A 23714-nucleotide genomic window follows, 5' to 3' on the forward strand; every position below is an offset into this window, starting at 1 on the left:
TCCCTCCCAGCAGCCTCTGTGGACAGCAGGCTTTAGTTTAATTGGTTCCAGAGCAGAATCTGACAACACAGAACTCTCCACAGCGGCCACGCCACAACCATATTAATAATACCCCCCAGCCCACTAACACCCCCCCCCCCCCACACACACACACACACACACACACACAACAAAAACAAGCACAGCAATCAGTGACTGACTTACTAATTAACGCCTTTACAAAGAACCTCATTAGCATGTGTTGTCGATTGGCGTAGTAGGGGGCGGGTGAGCATTTTGGAAGAAAAATAAATAAATTACAAAATGTGCATGTGTGTGTGTGTGTGTGTGCGTTTTGCATGCAACTCAGGGGCAAAGGGCCTTGCATTCAGTGATGCACCCTTCAGGGGATTCTATTACAGCCCTTGGAGGCAGACGATAGAGTCAAAGATAAGCAGAATTTTACGGGCAATCAGGAAAACTACATCTCCGGTACTTGGGCAACATGTTGGTGGTTAACTGGGAAGTTAACATAGCCATGCACTGTGAGCAGAATCACTGAAGAGCAATGGGAGGAAAGAGGGGGCATGTATGTAAAGTGTTCAGGGCAGAGGCCAAGCGCCACTGAACAATGTCAAGTTTTTTTCCACTGAGCGGCTACCTGACGCTAATGGTGTCAGGTAGGTCATTTCAGAGGCAGTTAATGAAAAATTGTCGGTGGAAGTAATTAATGAAATTGCCAATTATAATTTAATATTTTAATTATCCATTGAGCATACAGTATAAAATATGCACTACCCATTGTGGTTTTATTTTAAATTACGGCCATGCAGACAAATAAATGGAGACATGAAATATGATGTTTTAGGAATGATTTTGCATTTTATTTGTCACTTATTTGTCACATATAATTTAACATATTTATTGATCAAAAACTATGTATTTCATTGGTTTCATTATACAATAGGTTAACGATTAAATTAATTTTAAAAATTTGAATTATATTAGGCCGGCACAGTGGTTGACTGTTTAGCATGGCCGCCTCCCAGCACTGAGGACGCAAGATCGAGTCCAGGCTCTGGACTTCCTGGGTGGAGTTTGCATGTTCTCCCCGTGCCTGCGTGGGTCTTCCCCAGGTACTCCGGTCTCCTCCCACATTCCAAAGACATGCTTGGCAGGTTAATTGGGCGCTCCAAATTGTCGCTAGGTGTGCTTGTGAGTGTGAGTGGTTGTTTCTGTGTGCCCTGTGATTGGCGAGCAACGAGTTCAGGGTGTACCTACTACCCGAAGCCAGCTGGGATAGGCTCCAGCACACGCACGACCCTTGTGAGAAATAAGTGGTTGAGAAAATGGATGGATGGATGGATGGATGGATGGATTAATTTACTATGTTGAAAGTGCTAAGTTCAATAAAAACTATTGTAGATATATATAGGAATGTCAGAAGAAGGAGGGGAAGAAGAAGAAGAAGAAGAAGAAGAAGAAGAAGAAGAAGAAGAAGAAGAAGAAGAATATAATAGTAGTACTAGTAATAATAATAATAATAATAATAATAATAATAATAATAATAATGATAATAATGATAATCCACGACCCTTGTGAGGAGTAAGTGGTTAAGAAAATTGATGGATGGATGAATGATAATAATGATGACAATAATAATAAATCCATTTTCCGAATCGCTTCTTCCTCACAAGGATCACGGGGGTGCTGGGGCCCTTCGAGAAGTAGGTGGAGTACAACCTTAACTGGTTGCCAGCCAATCACAGGACATACAGTACATAGACAAACAACCATTCACACTCACAATCACAAATAATCACAATAAATCTTGTATAATGCTTTTCACAATAAGCTCAACATGCGTCTTAAATATATACATAATAAAATATAAAAACGTACAGTACATACAATTTTATTTAAATATTAGTTAATAATAATAATAATAATATATTAAAAAAATATTTCAAATCCAGACCTATTTTAACCCCCCAAAAATGGCCTCATCTATGACCAACCTGACTATCTGTCCAATTAAATATCCTGGAATGTTCTGTTAAATGTGAGATAGTTTTGTTTTTTTTTCCACTCTCTCTCGCTCTCTCTCTCTAACTGCCGCTTCTTGGCATAGCGCGGTCTACCTGGCTGGGAAGGATAAGCCCCCTGACCCTGCTCTTCCTAACAGCCACTGGCTGTTCTGACCTGCCCATTATCTCGCCGTGACCCCCTCCCCCCATTATTATTCCTACTGTCAGAACACGGCGCGACACTGCACCGCTCAACGACAGCGTTGGCCCGCACAGTCCGGGGTGAGCGTAGAGGAAAAGAAAGAGGCAGCTCAGAGTAATGGTTTAAGCATTGTAGTTAGAGGTGAGAGGTCCCGTGCAATCGGGACAGCAGTTCCACTCCTGGCAGCCGGAGCGGAACTCGGGAGAGACACCTGGAAGTAGATATGATGACCTTTTGTACGACGGACCCCAAAATATACCCTCTTATCACAATGACCTCAGCGCAGGAGCATGGGAAGGCAAGCGAAGTCCATCCATCATCTTAAAGATTAATCCTTCTCTCTATTCTTCTGCTGAATCTATTAATAATGTCAGCAGAGGGGCAAAGATTGATTCTGATATTGTGACTTTTATTCATTAACCTGTAAATGGGGGAGATTCCTTAAGAATGAAGCCAGCCTCAGAGGACTTGGAGGACTCAGCATACGCTGCATACTCCCGAATCCAATGTCGCTCAGTTAGCACAATGACATTTAAACTATATATATATTAGGGGTGTGAATTGCCTAGTACCTGACGATTCGATTCGTATCACGATTCACAGGTCACGATTCGATTCGATACCGATTAATCCCGATACGAATTTATAAGTCGATTGTTGCGATTTTTTTCATTCAAATTTAGAAAATACTAATCAGTAAGCTTGTAGAGTGTAAGATTTATATGAAAATGTATTATTTATTTATCTGAAATTTCAGTCTTATAGAGGTTGTAATCTGTTTCATGTTTGAACAGCATTAAAATAAAATATTAAGGCTTAATGTTCCGTTCATATAACATTCTTCCATGCTCAATGTGTTAATCCTAACCCGAAGTCAGACGTTTTGTTGAATATTTTTCCATTAAAAATGGAAGTTTAAAAATCGATTCACACACACACAAAAAAAAAAAAAAAAAAAAAAAAAGGCAATGATGATAAGACGGTAAGACTACCGAATGAACAATTCTGAGCTCTTAAAAAAAAAAAAAAAAAAAAAAAAAAAAAACGATTTTTTTTAATTGAATAGATTCGAGAATCGCGCGTTGTAGTATCGCGATATATCGCCGAATCGATTTTTTTTAACACCCCTAATATATATATATATATATATATATATATATATTACTCTATAGTATTGTACTAATTCAAAAATACAGTGACATTATAATTGAATAGAATGTAAGGAATTTTGTGCGTCATAATTAATTCATTGTGCGACTCATTCTGGTGTGTGGACCTTGGATGCAAGGGCAGAGTATAACACAGACATGGGAATGTAAATGAAGTCAAAACCCTGAAAACAGGTAAGCCATGACGGTCATTACCTGAGCCCTTAGGCACTGTGATGTCATCTGTTATTGGCAAGTGGCAAAATGTCAGCCACCTGAGATAGATAAAAACGGGTGGATGTGTCTGCTTAATTCATATTCCGCAAACATAATTAATCAGAATGCCATGTTTAAACTAGTGGGGGCACACACAACATATTAGCATAAAGAAAATGTTTAATTTGACTTCCCCACTTTAATCTCAATACAGAACACCACACACAAAGATTTTGCTCCACCACCAGTCTCGAATTCAGTCCTCCGAGGAAAGCAGTGGCACTGAAATTTTGGCCCGCTACACAAATAAAAAAATTCAACGCGTGGAACTTGAAAAACCTCTTACGTTGGGTCACTCATAAGTCAAGGTACTAATGTACTTGAATCTGATCTTATGCTCCATTCTTAGACAGTGTACACTGACTTTCTTACACAGTACAGCCAGCCCCAGGGGCATCATTCAATTTAAGTTTGTGTTGAATTCCAACATTGAAGATCTACTCTTCCACTCTCACACTCGTCTCTTTTTTCCATCTTCCGTTTCGGCTGGCTCGTCCTCCTCTTCCTCTTGCTGCTCTCTGTAATCAAGCCAGCACTAATGGCTTATTCTTTCTGCTCCAGCGGCCGCATTTCACTTGTTTATTTTCCCACACTCATAAATCTGCGGACGAGTCGCAAGCGCAGCGATATTAAAGCAATAATCTTGGGCAATTATCAGATGCTCCCTCTCGCCCTCTTGCCCCACCACTCCGGATGCTTGTTCAAATCTCTTGAATAAAATTATTTACTTAGCTAGGTGTGCACACACTGATGGAGCGTGAGCTACTTGAAAATTGTTGAAGTCATTCATGCAACAGTTAGACAACTGATAGTTTTATGTTAGCATAATGCTTCAGTGAGATTTTTTTTATTATTATTAAATCCTGTCCTGCTCGCTACTTGTGTCACTTTTTCAAAGAGTGAAGCATTACCTTCCCAATCCAGATATGCATATTAAATTAAAAAGAATATTGTGGAAAACTTAAAGGTGAAACTCATATGTACATACAGTATGAAAATCGAAAATCTACACACCCCATTTCAAATGCCAGAGGTTTATGTGATAGAAAAACTATGTATAAGATAAACAATAAATCATTTCAAACTTTCCTCTCCATTAATCTGACCTACAACCTGTACAACTCAATTGACAAACAATGTTCAGGTCTACGTCTTTTTAAGAGGGAAAATAAAAGTAAACAACTGGTATAGTATGGTTGCACAAATGTGCACAACCTCTTAAACTTTACCTGTGTTTAAAATTAACTCATTATTTAACTCACATTGAAGCTCATTTTAAATGGAAGTCAGCAACACCTGCTACCATTTAAAATGCCTTTGATTAACCTCAAATAAAGTTCAGATGTTCAAGCAGGCATTGACTGACTTTTTGTGTTTGTTTGTTTGTTTGGTTTGTTTTGGCTTTCTAAGCTGGAAGGTTTTGTGCTAACTGACTACTATTTGGAACTGTTTACCATTTTTATTTATCTTGCTTAAGTTAAGGCCATAGTTTTAGTTTTGTTTTTGTTTTTTTCCTTATGGATGCTGTAATGAGTATAAGGTGTGCTGTTGAGTTGGAAGCTGTTACAAATTACATGTCCGAGAGGAAGGGAAAAAATGAATTAGTTGAAGAAAAACAGCCCAACGCAAGATGCTGCTGCCGCTATGCTTCACTGTAGATATGGTGTCCTTTTGGTGATGAGCAGCATTATGCTTGCATCAAACATACCTTTTGGAATCATGGATAAAAAAGCTCCAACTTGGTTTCAATGGACGGCCACAAAATTTCCCAAACACGTGCTGCAATCCAATGAAACCAAGATATTTGTTGGTGTTTAAAGTGGCGCTGGAATGGATTAATTGAATCCATTGATTTCAACAGGGAAAGCTGATTTGCAATACAAATAATAAAAATAAACTCCATTTATCCATTCAACGGTTGAAATTTAAGACTTAACTGTGCAACTTACCCACTCCTCCTGTATGCTGCTGACGGCCTTGTTGGCACGGGACAGGTTGCGGCAGGCCAGGATAACATGGGCGCCATGCAGTGCAAAAGACCTGGCTGTCTCAAAGCCTGCAACATGAGGACAGAAACGAGACATTTTATTTCTATTTTTCTATGAGATGCTTCAAAGGAGAAGAAGTGATTCTCGGAGGTTGGATCAAATGTAGGAGGAGGAAGGGCCAGTAAGAATCACTATCAAGTTTTCATGTAATTTATTTCACAGTGTGAGCCAGTGGTCTCGGTGCAGAGAGCTAATCATTTCTCTCAGAAGTGATGACACTGATTGAATTATTGTGGTTCTGGTCTATTTCCTCTCGCCCGAGAAGATAAAGTTGAGGATGTGACCGTCGGCTCTGAAGAAGGTGCCCCGCTCGTTATGTCGGCTCGTTAGAGGACGAGGGGGGAGAGTCAGATATTAATTATGTTGGTAATTATGCATTGATGGGGGTAATTATGACAAACACGGCTAATAATAGAGGGAGTCAAATGGACAATGAAACACAAACAGAACCTTTAGTGTGGTGACAGTTGGCGGCATCAAAGGGCCACTGATAAGGCCGGAGTTCTGAAATGGAACGCAGTCAGCTGATAGCAAGAGAATTTATCAGTCCGAGACTACAGCACTGCGTGGCTCCAGCCAAATCACGCGCTTCCGATAAAAGTGACAAAAACTAAAAGATTGAAGGCACCGAAGTTCATTTCTAAATTACAAGTCTAAATGGGTCATTTCAAGCCGTAGGTTGAATTAATTTACTAGATCAACTTTCACCGTATTTTCTTATTTCCGTTGACATTTACTGCAAGTCTTGTGAGAGCTGCTACGTTTCTCACTGCCACCTTTAAATTGACTCGAACGCGCCCAGCAAGCGCCTTGACTGACAAACTGCCACAATAAGTGATTGTGGCAAAGAGGGTCCATTGCAAGGCAGGACTGTATCAGAGGGCGGATTAATATGAACTGTAATTAGATTATAGGTCCTAATCTGATTTTCATTAAGAGCAAAACTGGGAGGCCTAATTGTGAGGAGAGTGTTAAAGACCAATATCTATTAAAAACCAAAATTGGAACCGGATTGGAAGCCTGCCGCGCTGACAAGTGAAGCGTGGAATTAAATTATATGACTCGTTATTAGGTGTAATGGAGGGGACTGCGGTGGAGAGCTGCAATCATTCTGCCTGCGGGAAATAGGGAAAATAAAAACAACATGACAGGGGGGAGAAGGAGCCGAGAGTGACACAGACACAGATTAAATACATAATTTGAATAGGCAGACAGGCTGGCACAATTGAACAAACGGGAAATGCTTATATAGAGTCTATAAAGAATGAGATTTTGAACTTTTTGTATCAAACACTTGGAATTATATTGTATTGGAAGTGAAGCACATTTCCTCAAGCCAATGGAGAGCTTGTTTCTCCATTTTATGATGATTTTGACTTTTTACACAAAGCTCTTCAAATTGCTCCTTGTTCTCTTGCATAACCAAACAAGTATTGAAAATGTATATAACGTTATAGTTTGTTGTAGCAGTTACTTGATATAACAAACACAGAACACCGTCACACACATAACCTTAATGCCACTGAAAATTCTCTTCCACCAAACCAGATATATAGTACCAAGACTGACCTGTAAGAGGCATTATGGTGCTAGAGCATCCATACTGCCAGAAAATACAAAGAAGAAGAAAGAGCAGAAGTAGCTGTTGAAGAAGAACTACTGGGGGACGAAGCTAGGCCGACCATGTTAACTATGCAAAACAGGATAGTGCAAATGATTGAACAGGTTTAATGTTCACGATTAAATTAATGTTTGTTAGAATGATCATTTTCTGATGAATAAAATGAACTGAACACACCGCAGGATAATCTTTCAGGTATGGCAATGAAGCCTTAGCTGACTTGAATTGCAAGAGAGGCCTGATGAGGCCTGTACATTGCTTAAATACTTGAGATGGTACATATTGAAAATGTTTAACATTTGCGATTGGTCAGCCATTCTATGAGTGGATCAGGGAAGAAAAATCATTCTTGACAGACCGCACACCACAGGACAATCTTTTATAGACAATCAAACCTTTGATTGGCAAAAAATACTCAAATTTGGCCTGATTATCAGCATTGTGTACCCTGCTTAAAAACTGAGCTTAAATATTAAAAATGTTTAAGCGGGCTACGCAAACATACTGATAATAGAGCCTAACATTTTCCCTCCCTTGCAATCAAAAGCCCAATAAGATTTTCCTTAGCGATTATCCTGAGACATAGGATTTGTTGTTCCCTACACCCCAGCCTCCGATTTGCTTGGAAAACGTCAGACAATTGTCAATGTTAAAAATGATAACACCCTCATATTTGGGAGTGCAAGTTCTTAAGCAGGTACACAAATACCAATAATCGGGCCTAATTTGATCTATTTTCAGCTGAACCTATTCAATTCAGCAAAGGCCAGATTGTCTGATGTCTATAAAAGATTATTATGAGCGATTATCCTGTGATGTATGGTATGTTAAGAGTGATATGTCTTTCTCCCGTGATATGCTTGAAAAACTTCCTACAAATGTAAATTAAGATGAGCAATGGCATTGTATCAATAAGATGTGATGGACTCGCCTGTACTTAAGATTGGATTTTTTTTTTTTTTTTTACCTCTCAAAACGGCATGAAGTAAAAGCATTCTTTATAAAATGGACACGAGCACTGGCTGCTGGTAAACAACAACGCCTTCACCCTCACTTGTTGTGTGTACACACCATGAAAGTGAAATTAAGGCGCGCCAGTGTTTTCCATAATGGAGAACAAATTAGAATATGGCAGTAACAACGGGCGGCGTCACCGGAGCCGTGTATTTGCGGTGACAAATAACAAGGGCTCGACATTAATTGTGAAATAACAAGAGAGCGAGCGGCGCTATAACAGAGACTCCACGGCAGAGAGGGTGACGCTCAAATGAGTTCGCGGTCAGATGTACAACAACAGCAGCCTGTTTCGCCATTGTACTCTGATGATGGAACATGACGAGAGGTCACATGCGCAGTTTTGTTTTTTTACATTTTTGCTCTGATAGGTCGCCAAAAGCTGTTTACAATATGTGCAATTCTGCCAGCCTGTGGAATGGCACTACAGGTTACCACACACAGGGAAATGTAACAAAGTCATGCATTTTTAGGGTGCACTCATAGCCCAGTCAGGATTGCCTCATGCGGGGACTCCCAACCTCTGTGCCAGAATTATGACATTTCATTTAATTGGTCAGAAAATAATTGACTACAAATAACGTATCTGTTCATCTATCTATGCCATAGTGACATGAAATGCATGGAAGTCATTGATTAATCGAATGCGACTCAACTTTTATCACATTATTGTCGACTACAAATGAAGAACATTAGTCATTCAAGCCCTAGTTTAAAGTGAATCAACAGTCCCTCTGCTGGAGTGATGCACTCCATTTTGTCTCATTTGCTTCAAGGGATGATTAATCAAGTTGATTTAACACAGAATATAACTTGTTGGTCCCAATGGAAAAATGTACAGATGCCCAATCATGGGAGCAAACGCACTGTAGAAATTAGTCCAAAACCGATCCTAAGGATTACGAGAATTTTTTTTTATATAAACACAATTTCTCTATTTAATCACAATTCTGCATTCATTATAAAATATATAAACAGTACTGAGTGCTGGATCTGGTGGAGCATTGCTTTAACGCAGTGTACTTGACACTGTACTAATCAGAAAATGAAAAAGCACCACTCCTGCTAAAAATGTGTTTTACTATGATGCATAAAAGAATGGTGTAAAATGTCCATTAAGCAACGAATGCTCTTCATGGTACATTAAGATCCTGGCCCTTCAGATATCCCCCCCAATAATGAGTGTGATTTAGTGATTTCACGCTTTGTTTGTCCTCCCTGGCCCGCCACCCCCTCCCAGGATCCCCCCCTCGTACACAGGTGTATTGGCTCAGTGTAATGAGATCATTACCAGCCTCGTCAGTGAGCGGCTTTATTTGGCAAACGCCGCCGCCACCACCGCCGCCTGCCTGCTCCCGCTCGCTCGCTCTTGATCTGCATCCAAAGAGGCATTTAACTAAAATAAGCTCTGTAGTACAATTGGACAAACACAAGTCAATTGAGATCATTACAAGACCTGTGGGTAAACATGTCAAGTTCCCACAGTCCTCTCTCAGAAGAGCGCAACACATGAATAGACTACACACTGCATCTCTTTGCTCGTCAAGAATCACTTGTAATATGAATGAGTGTCATTTTTAACTGTAAGACAAAGTATAAAACTACTTTGCTTGTGTGTGCTTCTCAAGCGGGAAATGAATGTTATGGATGTATGACAGTTTATTACACAATTTAATTCTTTATTTCCCTTGGACTATGGTTTTTAATTTTCTGCAGTCAACTTCTTTTACGCATTAAAATTCTCAGACCTTCACATTAGTAGAAGGTTTAATGACACATTCTCGGGGCTCATCAAGACTGATAGAGCAAAATGCAGTTCACTCTCACGTCTCTTCTTAACTAGCCACAAATCCCCCTTATAGGTCAATCTCAATAAATGGTGGTAGAAAAGTTTTTCAGAAAGTAAGTAACCTTAATTTGTATAGCGTCATCACAGAGATCATTAAAAAAACAAAAAAAAAAAACAACAAATCGCATACACATTCATCAAACACGGTATACTTTACAGATGACTAATTCCTACCAAATTTCTACATTTAAAATCTTGTTTAATTTCCTGAGATGGTCAACTTGAAGTTTTCTTTAGCTGCTTGCAAAAATAAAAGCTCTAATTAAAAAGTTTTTAAAAAATCATGAAATGATGCCCTGTGTTCTAAATATACGAAATAAATATACTCTAAATATGCGACTTCACAAATTGAACTTTTGAATTGAACTCAAGAAATAAAATGATGTTTTTCCACAATATGCTGCAGTAATTTAATGTATTATTTAAATATATTTCTCGATATACTGACACATACAAACTGTGTAATAAAGTTGATACATTTTAACAAAAAACTTGGAAAATAATTGTGTATCACAGTAAGATTGAAATTAAATTCCACGTGATCCTCACGGCAGCACTGCAGGTCCAAGAATACCACAGCACTTTTGAATAAGAAACGAAAACACTCGTAAGGCGCTGCTATAAGTCACAACTTTCACCCAAATGCTCACATGCAGACTACCCTGCCAACTTGACTCCAGATCCCGATGTCACTCATTAGACCACACCCCTCAAATGCACGCATCTTACAAACAATTTCACTCAGTTCAAAATAGGCAACAACCTTTGACACCGAGATGCTTCGAGATGGCACCAAAGTAATGCTTTTAAGTAAAGATGTTTTTTAGGGCCAATACCGATACCAATTATTAGTAGTAGTCAAGGAGGCAGATAACCAATATTTGGAGCCGATATTCATTTTAACTTTGTTCTTATCTTATTTTAATTTCAAACAAAAACAGAAGGTGCAGAGCAGTCCTGGGGTCAGCAGCCTCTCTTATAAAGTTAACAGAAAATAGAAGTATATAAGTAGTTGCCTGAAGTTAACACAGTTTTAAATTCATCTATTATCGGCATATGATTCTTCAAAAAAGCCGATATCCGTTAAAATGCTGAATAATGGCGCTGATAATCGGCCCGGTTGATAATCGGTCTACCCCTACTTATAACTCTTTGACCGCCAAATATGTTTTATAACGATTAGTAAAATCACGGTGTATGCTGCTATAAACGTTAAAATACGTCAACTACATTTTTTTTTTTTTTTTATCAATGGGCAGTGAGCGCTGCCTGGTCAATGGGTTGTGGAATCAAAAACACTCACTAACTATGGCCAGCAGATGGCAGCATTGTATCTTTTCAATGGGCTGCTGGTGTATGAAATTACAATGAAACATGACGGAAATCTGATGAAATAGAACATTTTCAAGGATGACGTGAATGATCATAGCCTTTGTCATATTAAAGTTTTTGGGGGGGTTTTGATAACGTGTGGCAGTAAAAGAGTTAAGGATCGAATGAAAAAATATCTGTAAATATATGGAAATGCAAGTAGTGAATCTCAGATATATGGGGGAACACTGTGTTCCGTTGTTACATACTGAAGCCCTGCAATACTCCATACTGAAAAAATCGATTCCTTTAAAGAGCATTGTACATTTCATCTTTACAGATGCCACTTCTACTGTGTACTTGGCGAGTTGAGGCTGTTTGTTTGTCAAAGAGCGAAGGCCAAATTTTAAGATAATACAGTATACCTAACCCAAGTGTTCACTTTGGATGGATTTGGGAAATTCCTCAAAATGTGTCATTGCTAAATATATCTGCAGTTATATTTCTCCGATCTCAAGATGGGAGTACACCCCAAACCAGCCCTATTCTTACAGACTTTTAAGATCCTATTTAATTCCCCTCCATTAGCCCATGAGGAGGGAGATGTCACCCCAAAAGTGGGATGTATGGATCGTAATTACAGCCCAAGGTTGAGCTGTTCCAGGCCAGAGCGCTGAAGTGGTTCTATTACCCCTCCCTGGCCCCTACTGTCTAAACCCTACCCCCCTACCCTCGCTATGACCCTCTGCGTCAACCTCCTGAAAAAAATCCAGACACAATCTCTCATCATGGTCTTACCTGCCAACTACATACACATAGACACACACCCAGACAGGAATTTACACCTACAGACAATTTTGAATCTTCAATGAACCTAAATATTATTTATTGATATTTTTGGAATATGCGAGAGTACCTAAGATTCAAACCAAAGCTGCCAACTACTAGGTTGGTGATTCCAAACCACTCTTCTGTGCCACATTGGTGTGCCAAGGAAAATTATCCAATTCCACTTAAGTGATCTGAAAATGATATGTTTACTCAAATTAATTTATCATTGTTCACCTATTCCAGTGACGAAGAGCGATAAGCAGAACGATTAGATCAGGGGTGTCCAAACTTTTTCATTTGAGTGCCACATACAGAAAATCAGAAGGACGCAAGGGCCACATAATGTTATGAAGAGAAATTGTGTTTAGTCCTAAAAATTGTACGAATAATTTATTTGCGCTTTTGCATATTCAGAAAAATGCTACAGTATATAAACCAATGTATTTGTAATATAGCAGTTAGGTTATTACAGTTTTGGAATTTTTCATTTTAGTTAGTTTTTATTAGTTTAGTTCTTTTTAAAAAAATGCTTAGTTTTAGTTTAGTTTGTTGGTTTCAGTTTCAGTATAAAAAAATAATAATATATATATATATATATATATATATATATATATATATATATATATATATATATATATATATATATTATTTTTTTATTTTTTTATTTATTTTTTATTTTTATTTTTATTTTTAACTGTGTATCACTTGTGTGCAATATTTAAAAAACACCATGGGCGCAACGTCATCTGAAGGTGTATTTCTATTGGCTGCTGCTAGATGACGTTACTTCTGTGTGACATACTTTCAAACGTCATTATTCTGGTTGATATCAAAATAAATCATTTAAAATCATTCCCAAAGGCTCATGCTCGTTTTAGTTAGTTTTGAAAACATAAAATGTAGTTTCACTTAGTTTTCGTTTTTTAAAAAGCATTTTTGTTTTTATTTTATTTTGGTAACAATATTGTTTTTTGAATTTTAGTTTTAGTTTTTTTTCCTTAGTTTTAGTTAACTAAAATAACCTTTAATGGCATCGATACCCTCCCTTCTTACTTTGACCATCTCCAAACATTTTTGTTTGGTTTATTTTATTTGAACTGAGTCAAATGCCATTTTTAGCATATGTCGCAGGCCACGGAAAAATGGACAGCGGGCCGCAAATGGCCCCCGGGCCGTAGTTTGGACACAGAGGATTAGATGCTCTTCCACTACAGTAGATGGCAGAAGGTAAAATTAACCTGTGTAACCTCCTGGTGCAATTAATACAACATGTTGAATATTACTTCTTACTTCTTTAACTAAATGGCCCAGATTATACACTAGTAACGTGAAGTCATAAATCAATGGGTATGTGCCTTAACTCAAATGTTGGGAAAACCGCACCATTTATTTCTTTGCAAATATTACACAGCCCTTCAAAAGTTGTCCTAGAGGTATTAATGGTACTGTAGTTTGGATTACTTTGTGTGTAAAGGCGTAAATGTGTTCACTCCAGTCACTAACATCTCTAAAGTCACATAATATTTGGACTAACCAAGCAGAACTGCTCATGACTTGCCTAATAAATGCAATTTACCAGAAAACCAGGGAAGAAAAATCTTGATGTCCTCACACGCTTAGAATCCGACATACACCACATTGACCACAAACACAAAATTATATCAAACTGCTTAATATGAACACAGATATGCAAACTGTGGATGTCATCTAAGCCACAGGCAGCCACTCGGAGATGCTCCAGGACACACGGAATAAGACACAGACACGCCACTCTCGCTGGCAACATCTTTTTATCCATCTACTTCCTCCTGCTATGAATAATGCATTCCCCTCCTTACCCGCGCTCTGCTTCAACGCACGGCCGCGCCAGTCTTTGAGGGGGGTCCTTATTCATAAACAGTGGCGCGGTAAATACCAGAGCTTTGCAGCCAATTTAATGGCAGTTATGCTTAACAAATCTGCTTCAATCTAATGATCAGCCACAAAGCCAGGCTGCCGTTTTCTTTTAATCTGTGCACCGAGGCTCCCCGCAGCGCCGCGACTCACTGAATATGCTTACAGATCTCTCCATCCAGAGAGAGGAGAGCACCGGCCCTGACACCTAATCCTCTCCCATACGACATTGGGATCAACACAAACACGGAACAATGTTAGTCTTTCATGAATAACATTCGAAAAAGTGGACAGACACGCAGAATATTATGAAGCGCTTCCTCTCAAATCCTTATCATTTCCTATATTGTACTTCCTGCATTAACCCAGCACGTAAATAGGACCATGGGGCAGGTAGGGCCATGAATTTAGATTAAGTAGATCAGTGGCTCTCAAATTTTTACACTAGTAAGTACCAACTAAAAATAACACTTAGCTCTCCAAGTACCACAGATATGACCAACATTGAAATACAAAAGCATAGGTTCTATACCTGAAACGTGCATTTAATATAATTAAAAGTTGCTGTAATGTGCACGGTTAGGTCATGAACACTGCTCTCAAATAAAGGGAAATTTTAAAATGTATGAGAATGATGATTATATTAAAATGCGTAGATTAAATTCTAATGTATTGTACTACAAAGTTGAATACAACTCAATTGAACTGAACAAATCTACTGTAGTAGATTTAAAGTTTTTAATCTACCCAGAAATTATACACAGTTTAAACATTTAGAGTCTTTGTGTAACACTACACTAGAGAGGGCCTATGTCCTGTACCACACTTTGAGAATCACTGAAGTAAAGTAAAGCTTTGTTAAGAAGAATTACTACTTAGGAACATTCCTGTAAGCAGATGTTTAGCGCTGTAAATCACTGCCTGCTGCTGTGTCGTATTATTTTGTCACACTCTCACCAAACTGACTGATTTGCTTCACCTGCCAGTTGTACCCAAACTAAAGAGGGAGAAATGGGACTCTGCAGGGCATAAACCTCTGACAAACAATTCTGATAAGGAACACCACCAAATGGGAAACTTTCATTGACACTTATCGACAGTTTATGACAAAATTTTGTCATCAAGATTTACACATTCTTCAACCACAAAGTGTGAACCAAATTAGACCATCTTGTGTAGTGTAAGAATAAAATCTTTGTATCAAGATTTAATCGGTTATTATCCATGATTAATAATCATAATAATCTAACCAGCAAATAAAAGTGTGATTAAAACATAACTTCCTGTCACCTTTTTATAAAAGTTCCTTGCTTGCGGCATGTACATGTACATGTACCTTTGGGGAGCATCCACAGCACCCATCCGCCCCCCACACCGGAACCCCATTCTTCTTGAAACTATCCAACATGAATCTTGTAAAATTCCAGCTTCTTTTCTCGAAAATATAACTCATTTTACTTATTTATTACTATGATGAAAATTCTGATTTTTTTTCCTCAAAAATATCAGATTTGTAAAATTACAGTCATGAAAATATATTTTGAGATTCTTCTGACTTTTCCCTTTTAAATATGACTTTCTCGTGGTGTAATTACTAATGACATTTTGTTAATTGGAAATTGGTGGAAAGGGGTTTCTCATACTCACAAAAAGGTTCCAATAAAATGACGGCCAATACATGAACATATACAAAAATCTTATTATAATGTAATACATTTGCTCTTTTTTTGTTTTGTTAGATGAATCTAAATCAGCACGGTCTTCTTTCTCAAAAAACAAGTCTTTTCACAAAACTATGGTCTTTTCAGGACAAATGTCCCACTGAGCCCTGACCAGCAAATAAGCAAAGAGTTTATTTGATAGGAGGGGAATTAGGACTGGAACAGGAGTGCATAATGGGGATGGATAGGAGGGTTCGGGCCTGGGTCAAAGCCACTTAGAAATCGTTGAGGAGGTACAAGCACGGCGGGTCTATAAGAGTGAGAAAACCTTTAAAGGCGAGAGAGAGAAGGGCTCTGGAGAAGGAGAAAACAAAGTGAGATCATTCATTTCCATTATCACGATTAAAAACACCATTCAGGTTTGTAGTGCTTTTTAATTTACATGGGGAAGCGGAGTGAGGAAGACTAATGTGGGGAGAATCCACCATCGTGATCACCTCGGCAAGACCAAGCGAATTAGTGTCCCTAGTCTCAGTGCAACGCTGCTTCAAGGCCGGCCACAAAATCTGACATTTCACTCATAAATAAACTCCTATATGTCGTTTTTTTTCTTTTCTTTTTCTTCTTCCATATGCATTAAGAAACTAAATTAAAGACATGAAATGTAAATGTGCTAATGAAATAATATCCTTCCATTCCTAATAAAAATGTCACATTCCCCTATGAAGAAATACGTACTCAAGAAAATGGAAACAGCCTTGACACTTGGATTAAAAAAACTATTGATGCCATTAAAATGCTAAGTGGGTCCAGCCAATTGGCATAACCACATTTCACTGGTGGAATGTCAAAGGAGCACACAAGTAGAAGCAATTACTATAAGAGTATTGTTAATTACGAGGTGCTGCATATTTAATACATGGTTGAGTAAAACAAAGGTTATGTTAATATGGGTATAATAAGTATTTAAAATGTCGCTGTCTTGTAAGCACAATGTTTGATAATTCTCTGGAGAAAAAGCTATTTCGTGGTTCCATTCAGAGCAGATTATATATGAACTAAAATGCGTCACACGCACACACAAAAAGTTAAACACTGCTTCTCATTATGATGTTTTTAAAAGCAAAATTGGGCATTTGTGAAGCAATTTAGATGGTTTAAAGGCTTAGCGGGAATGGCAACGTGGACCTCTTGTGCACTCTTGTGGTGAAAACCATACCACAGACCTTCCATCATTCCCCTTTTATAAACATTTTATTTGAAGTTAATTGTCTGCTTTTCAGGTTGCAGAATTTAGTCAATGTGTATTGTGCATAAACAAGTCACCTGAATTTAATGAGGAATCATTAAGCATACACATTGTATGGTTTAAAAAAAAAAAAAAAAAAAAAAAAAAAAAATGGCGCAAGCACCCTCTACATTGGTTTTAAAATGTCGAAATAGTTTTTTTTTGTTTTTTTTTTATCTAAATAATACGTAATGAAACCAAAGTTAATTTCAAAATGCTACCTTTATCCTGTATGACTTTTTTTTTTTTTTGGCAATTTTTTTGAGCAGGGAATTAAAAATAAACAACTGAAATTGGGCCTTGGTTGGGGGACTTATTATGAACAGTTCCAAACACAAGTTTGCGTGAGCATAAAACCTTTCGGGTTCAACCAAATAACCCAAAAAAAAGGTGTTTTAAAATAGCGTCTGAACGTTATTAGAGGTTACGCTGAGGCAATTTAAAAGGTGCCATGTGTGTGCTGACTGTCATTTAAAATGAGTTTGAATGTGTCTGGTTAATTCTGAACAGCCACATCCCCGGTTATAAGAGGGTGGCCATGCTTGTGCAACACCATTATCTCATTTGTTTGTTCACTTTCCATCTTTACTTTCTTTCAGTTGAGTTGTATAGGCCATTATAAGTCACATTATTAAACGTGGAATAATGTTTGAAATGATTCATCTTGGGCTCTTTTTTTTTATATCTAAAACCTAGGATTTGAACAACAAGGGTTTGCAGACTTTATATCCACTGCATATTAGACACATGTATAAATAAAAATTGGCAAGCGGTTTTGCTAGCATTTTCTATTTTTTACCAGAGTAAGGCATCACTTTGATTTATTTAAAGTTTTCGCCATGCATAAAAGTGTATGAGGCCCTGATTTTATACAATGTTAACCGGATATACACAATGCTTGTTATATCTAGAAATCATTTCTTTATTTGTTTTATTTGTTTATTTTTACTTGAAAGTTTTGTGTTTGGTCTTCAAAGTATGATAAGTATAAATAATGGTGTGATGTGAAATTACTTTGGTCAGGATTGTAAGTCCATGCGATTCGATGAATATATTTAAGGGCAAATTTTCAAGTACATATTACTCCTTCTTTTTTACAGTGTATTAGTAGAACCAAATGAATTTGAAAGAAAAACAATACAAGAAATAATTTAGAAGTATTTGAAAACAGGGTGTTACATTTCAATCATAGTGTAGTTTATTTATTAATGATAACCATGTTCATTGAATCAGTTTCTGTTGACAGTGGAAATATTCCAATTAAAATAAAGACACATTTACATAAGACTGCATATCATTTTTACACAAGCCATTTGTTAATATGAGCCAGACAGATAAATGGAAGAAACATCAAGGATAGGGAGGCAATTAAGTTCAGAAGCTCCATTGTTCCATCATGGTCCCTAGGCAGCTGTAAATCTACTATAGTGCTCCATCTCATAATGTACATACAGCAATTAGACAGCCCTGCAACACTTCCTTTCTACAAAGCATTTGAATATAAAGACAATGAAGCATTTTATGTTGATTTGATTTCCCCGGAGCTGTCACTATCATTCTTGAACAAGCACAATGTTTGAAGGGAAGGCAGACACCTTCCTCTGTTCTTTTGAGTTCAAACTACAACCAACAAAGGGTGGAGAGGTAATACATTGGTTTCAATGAGATTTGATGGTGATTTACACAGTTACACTTTTGCTGGCAGGGTACCTGCATTTGTTGCGGTTAACAATGACATCCAATTCAACTCAGCTAATGAACTTCAATACAGTCATGTTCAGCGTTAACGGGGAGATTTGTTGGGTGTTACGTCTTACACTTTGGAGGCTACTGTTGATGAATGCCCGACTGTGGCGCATACTTTTATAAAGTGATACCATACTGCCACCCAGTGGTGCTTTTGTGGAAATACAATTACTAGAAGTAGCAAAGAGATATGTCTGTGACCTCACACTGAAAGGGACTATGGGACTAGGACGGAACATCTTTTTCTTTAAAAAATAAAAAATAAAAAAATAAAAAACTACTGCATGATATTTTTTTTTAAATCAGAAAATTAAACTAACTTTCATTTTAAATTATAATATATCAATTTGTTTGGAAGAAATCTTGGAATGCCTCTTTTCATCTGCCCCCCACCCTCCATGTTTTCATGTGATGTCAGCGAAAGAACTGGAGACAATTAGTTCAGTCTAAATCACTGAACGCATGTTCTAATTATGTCCAAAAATCACGCTTAATCCTCACCAATATTTATGTGGACATTTCTACCTATGTCCACATTAACCTATGAAAACCTAAAACGATAACCCGCTCCACAGACGTTCACTACAAAACAATGATGAAATGTGTAAATGGGGGGCTTTATCTTCTAATAAATTTAATTTATATGGTTCCCTTCATGAGACCCAGGGATGATTTTGTGTAGAAAAAAAAAAAGAAGAAAAAAAATAAAAGTAATGCCAGCAGTGATAAGCAGAGAGGCACCACATTGCTTTTTGTGATGCTGGGGATTTCTTATTCCATAAAGCCCCAGTCGGGAGGTCGAGACCCCTTGCTCAGTGCTTGTTCACTGGACCCGACCTCGGAGACATTACATTGCACAAAAGGCCTCAGCCAGAAACTCACAACGTTGGCCGATCACAGTGTTGAGCGCTTGTTTGTAGAAGCCAGTTACTGTGCCACAGTCATTCAGAAACAAGTCGGTCTTCCATACCAATGGGCTCCCGAGTCCTTTGCATGAGCCTCAGCAGGGGTCGCAGCACTGCCGGCCAGCCGCAGTGGCAGCAGCATGATGGTGAAGTACTACATAACCCTGGTACCAAGACGATGATGTCCTCGTGAGCAAGTTTCCAACGACTGCCAAGCCCGAGTAGCAGAACAAAAGCAACACAACCGTAGTGTACACAGCCGTAGTGTCATGCTCCGACCAAAACACTTCATCTTGCAAGTCAGAATCATTGAAATGATGGTTGCCAATTACGCTCTGATTTGTTTTGTTTTGCTTTAATTCTTCCGAGGAAATTTGTAATCCAGAACCACAAAATAAGTGCCAATATTTGTTCCATTGTTGGGGTCCTTTTATATACTGCCAAGACCTTCTTGGATACTTGTATCCTTCCAACTTCAATGGGTTTGGTGTGAAAAACCACATCAGATACCTTTGGGTGCGAGCCAACATTCTACTCATCAAAGACACAAAAAAAATCCTGCAAACTTCCCAAGAGTTGCAACTACAACATTGTGAAATGTTCCCTTTGTGTTGGCATAATATAGTGAGATGTCCAAAAACTTCTGGCTTAAAAGGGACCAATGTTATGCATTTGTTCGCTATTTAAAATAAATAAATACATAAATAAATAAATTAATTAATTAATTTTTTTTTAAAAATCACAGATGTTTCACGTCTTACGCAGTAAGAAAAGATTTTCTTTGCTATAACCTGGGCTAAAATATACAAACGTTTGGGGTCACCCAGGCAATTCTGTGCTTTTTGGCAATTTCTCGCATGGATTAAAGCCTGTGCTAATATTATTGCACAAGGGTTTTCTAATATCTACAGTGGTACCTCGACTTATGAATTTAATCCATTCCAGACCCGTCGTCGTATAATGAAAAAATCGTAAAACGAACAGCAATTTACATGTAAAATGGCTAATCCGTTCCAAGCCTCCCAAAATTCAGACATAAATGTTTTATAAAGCATAAAAATGCATCAAAACATCTAACAAATACATGTTACAATTAGATTATTGTACAATAAATGAGAGTTGTACATAATGTAAAAAACAAAGAATAAAGAATAAAAATGATGGTCGGTCATTTACCTTTTTAACTGCTGTCCTCATCGTTTTTTGCCCTCTTTGGTTCCTGTTCTCTCTCAGAAGTGTTTTTTGCCTGGTGTTTTGTAAAGAACTGATCCAAGGATGTTTGCTTTTTTTTTTTTAACAAGCCTTTGAAAATGTCCAAAGCAAACATCATCATAGTGAGCGATCGCCCGACTGGTGAACAGTTTTTCTGGCTGATTCTTTTCAACAAATTCCGAAACTTCATGGAAACTTCAGGTACGGCGAGGCATCTTTTTCCAAAAAAGGCCCGTCTCGTCGCAATTAAAAACTTTTACTGTGCAACGTAGCCTTTATCAATCACCAATTGTTTGAATTTTTGCACAAATGCGTCAGCCGTTAGTGAATACATTTACGTGAAACTATCTGAACACCTCATGGCCCGAGGGGCGAATGACGAAGACGCTACATAGATATATCTATTATCTATCTATTTTACACACATAGACACATGCAGTAAACTAAGGTAATAGCCAATGGCAGAGCAGCTGTAAGTATGTTGCGTTCAGGAAACTCTGGGAGCTGCGAGTAGCAGCCCATACTTTATTTTTACCTTTCGTATCCTGAAACTTCTTTCGTAACAAGAGGCAATATTTTCCTATTGAGGAGTTTTGTAACTTGAAGATTTCGTATGAAGGGACGTTCGTAAGTAGAGGTACCACTCTATTAGCCTTCTGATGCAATGAGCCTTATACATTGTACCTTTAAATCAATGGTGTGGTAGTTGCTGGAAATGGGCGTCTATACACCTATGTAGATATTGTACCAAACAACAGACATTTGCAGCTAGAATCATCATCATTTAAAACATCATTAACAATGTTGAATAAAGTGGATTTCTGATTAGGTTAAAGTTTTCTTCATTGAAAAAAGTGATTTTCTTTCAAAAATTTCTTGGTGACCCAAAACTTTTGAACAGAAGTGTTTTATGTATATCATATATGAGCCAATTTAAGAAATAAGAAAATTAAACACCCAAAATGAGATTCAAGACAATGAAGCAGAAAACTACTTAATTAAAATAACTAAGTTTAATAAGTAACATAATATAAGGACAGTAAACTGTATGATCGTCTTATATTAAATAATGGTAGACATTGAAATTAACATTCACATTGTTTGTCTGTCTATCACAAAGATACTTTACGCAACTTTAAATTGCTTTAAATTGATATAGTCATATCAGATAATAGCGAGTATGGGAAATAGCAGTTGTATGCCGCTACCTTTGTATATCTTATAAGGATAAGTAACACAAACTTAAGATTTAGTGTTACACATTTTTGGTAAATGGTAAATGGTACTTCATTTATATAGCGCTTTTCCACCTTACAAGGCCCTCAAAGCGCTTTACATTTTGACTACCCATTCACCTACTGATGACGCAGCATCAGGAACAATTGGGTGTTCAGTATCTTGCCTTAAGGATACTTCGACATGGTCACAATGGCATGGGATCGAACCCACAACCTCTGGGTAGGGAGACAACCACCATACCACTGATCCACGCCACCCCCAATAACAAAAAGTATGTACTGCTCAAAAGTCAAAACTTAAAAAAATACGAACATAAGTTCGACATTCATTAGTCAAGGTACCATTATACTGTACATAAAATGAACTCACCAATGCCGGAGTTGCCGCCAGTAATCAGGACCACTTTGTCAGACAGATCTCGACCTTGAAGGATCTCCAGAGCTGCAGAGTTACCATCATAGCGTTTTGGCTTCACCATCATATCCTCCACAGTAAACACTTGGCGGGGGTCGAAATAAGTGCTCCTCTTATTGATGTGACTGGCAGTAAGAAAAAGGTTGGATTGGACAAAAACAAAATATATGTATTTTCCGTAATGTTACAGTTATGGACAAACAAACACAATTGATTTTTAAAATAATGTAAAACCATACTTCAAGAACATCACTCTACTTACTCAACATAAACTATTTGACCGTGTTCATTGGTGTTTTGCTCCCAGCCATACGGCAAATCTGTTTGGAGAAAGAACATACTTTCTGTGGGTTATTATATACAAGTACACCAATTACAAAAATTAGCTAATAAAAACTTGAATTAAACTGAAAACAATAAAATACAACAATCAAACCTCCAGCACAACGTTTCTTCTTTCCAGTCTTGGGGTGTTCCCACTGTGTCCTCATCTCATCGTGGCTTTTCGCACACACATACAAATGATAAAGGTTAGTGAATGTAATGTGATCAGATCATGTTTATTTTCTTGTATTTATGAATATGATGCAAACGCATCAAGTAGGTAAAATACTCCAGGTGCCAAATCAGATGGTTCATGACACAGTTGTACAGGCTCAAATACGTGAAATATACATGCAAATACACACTTTTAAAACGCATACCAACACATTTCCTGACTGTTAAATTAACTATGGTTTACAAGAGTCCACTCACTTTGCATAATAGACCCATCCATCCTTCGTGGATCTTTCCTCCCACCCAGGAGGTAACTCGTCGTCACTGTCAGTATCGTCCATACCGGCGTACTTTAGTGCTGCCATTGAATAAGTGTCTCAAGATGGGAAATTTAGAACAAAAACGCAAAACTATAACTTAATACAAGCTACAAGCACAATTACACCAAGCACCTTCTGAACGAAATAGCCGAGCAGCACGGCGCATACCGGTACTTCCGTAATAACTTAAGCACGTCACGCGCGGTGGCTGATGGGATGTTGAGTCTCAGGA

At 37.8% G+C, this 23714-nt stretch overlaps 1 protein-coding gene across 2 annotated transcripts in view; it reads right to left on the minus strand.

Moving 5' to 3' along the window:
• The window catches only part of wwox (WW domain containing oxidoreductase), a 207280-nt gene extending 183566 nt beyond the window's left edge, over nucleotides 1-23714 (minus strand). For both annotated transcript variants that reach the window (XM_077515816.1, XM_077515817.1), the window contains exons 1-5: nucleotides 23421-23714; nucleotides 23101-23165; nucleotides 22927-22984; nucleotides 22620-22789; nucleotides 5582-5688 (exon numbers count right to left, since the gene is read on the minus strand). In XM_077515816.1, the coding sequence (XP_077371942.1) occupies nucleotides 5582-5688; nucleotides 22620-22789; nucleotides 22927-22984; nucleotides 23101-23165; nucleotides 23421-23527 (507 nt within the window). In that variant the 5' untranslated portion in view covers nucleotides 23528-23714. The remainder of the gene's footprint in view (nucleotides 1-5581; nucleotides 5689-22619; nucleotides 22790-22926; nucleotides 22985-23100; nucleotides 23166-23420) is intronic.

The sequence above is a fragment of the Festucalex cinctus genome, chromosome 3, assembly GCF_051991245.1.
Source record: "Festucalex cinctus isolate MCC-2025b chromosome 3, RoL_Fcin_1.0, whole genome shotgun sequence".
Lineage (NCBI taxonomy): Eukaryota > Metazoa > Chordata > Actinopteri > Syngnathiformes > Syngnathidae > Festucalex > Festucalex cinctus.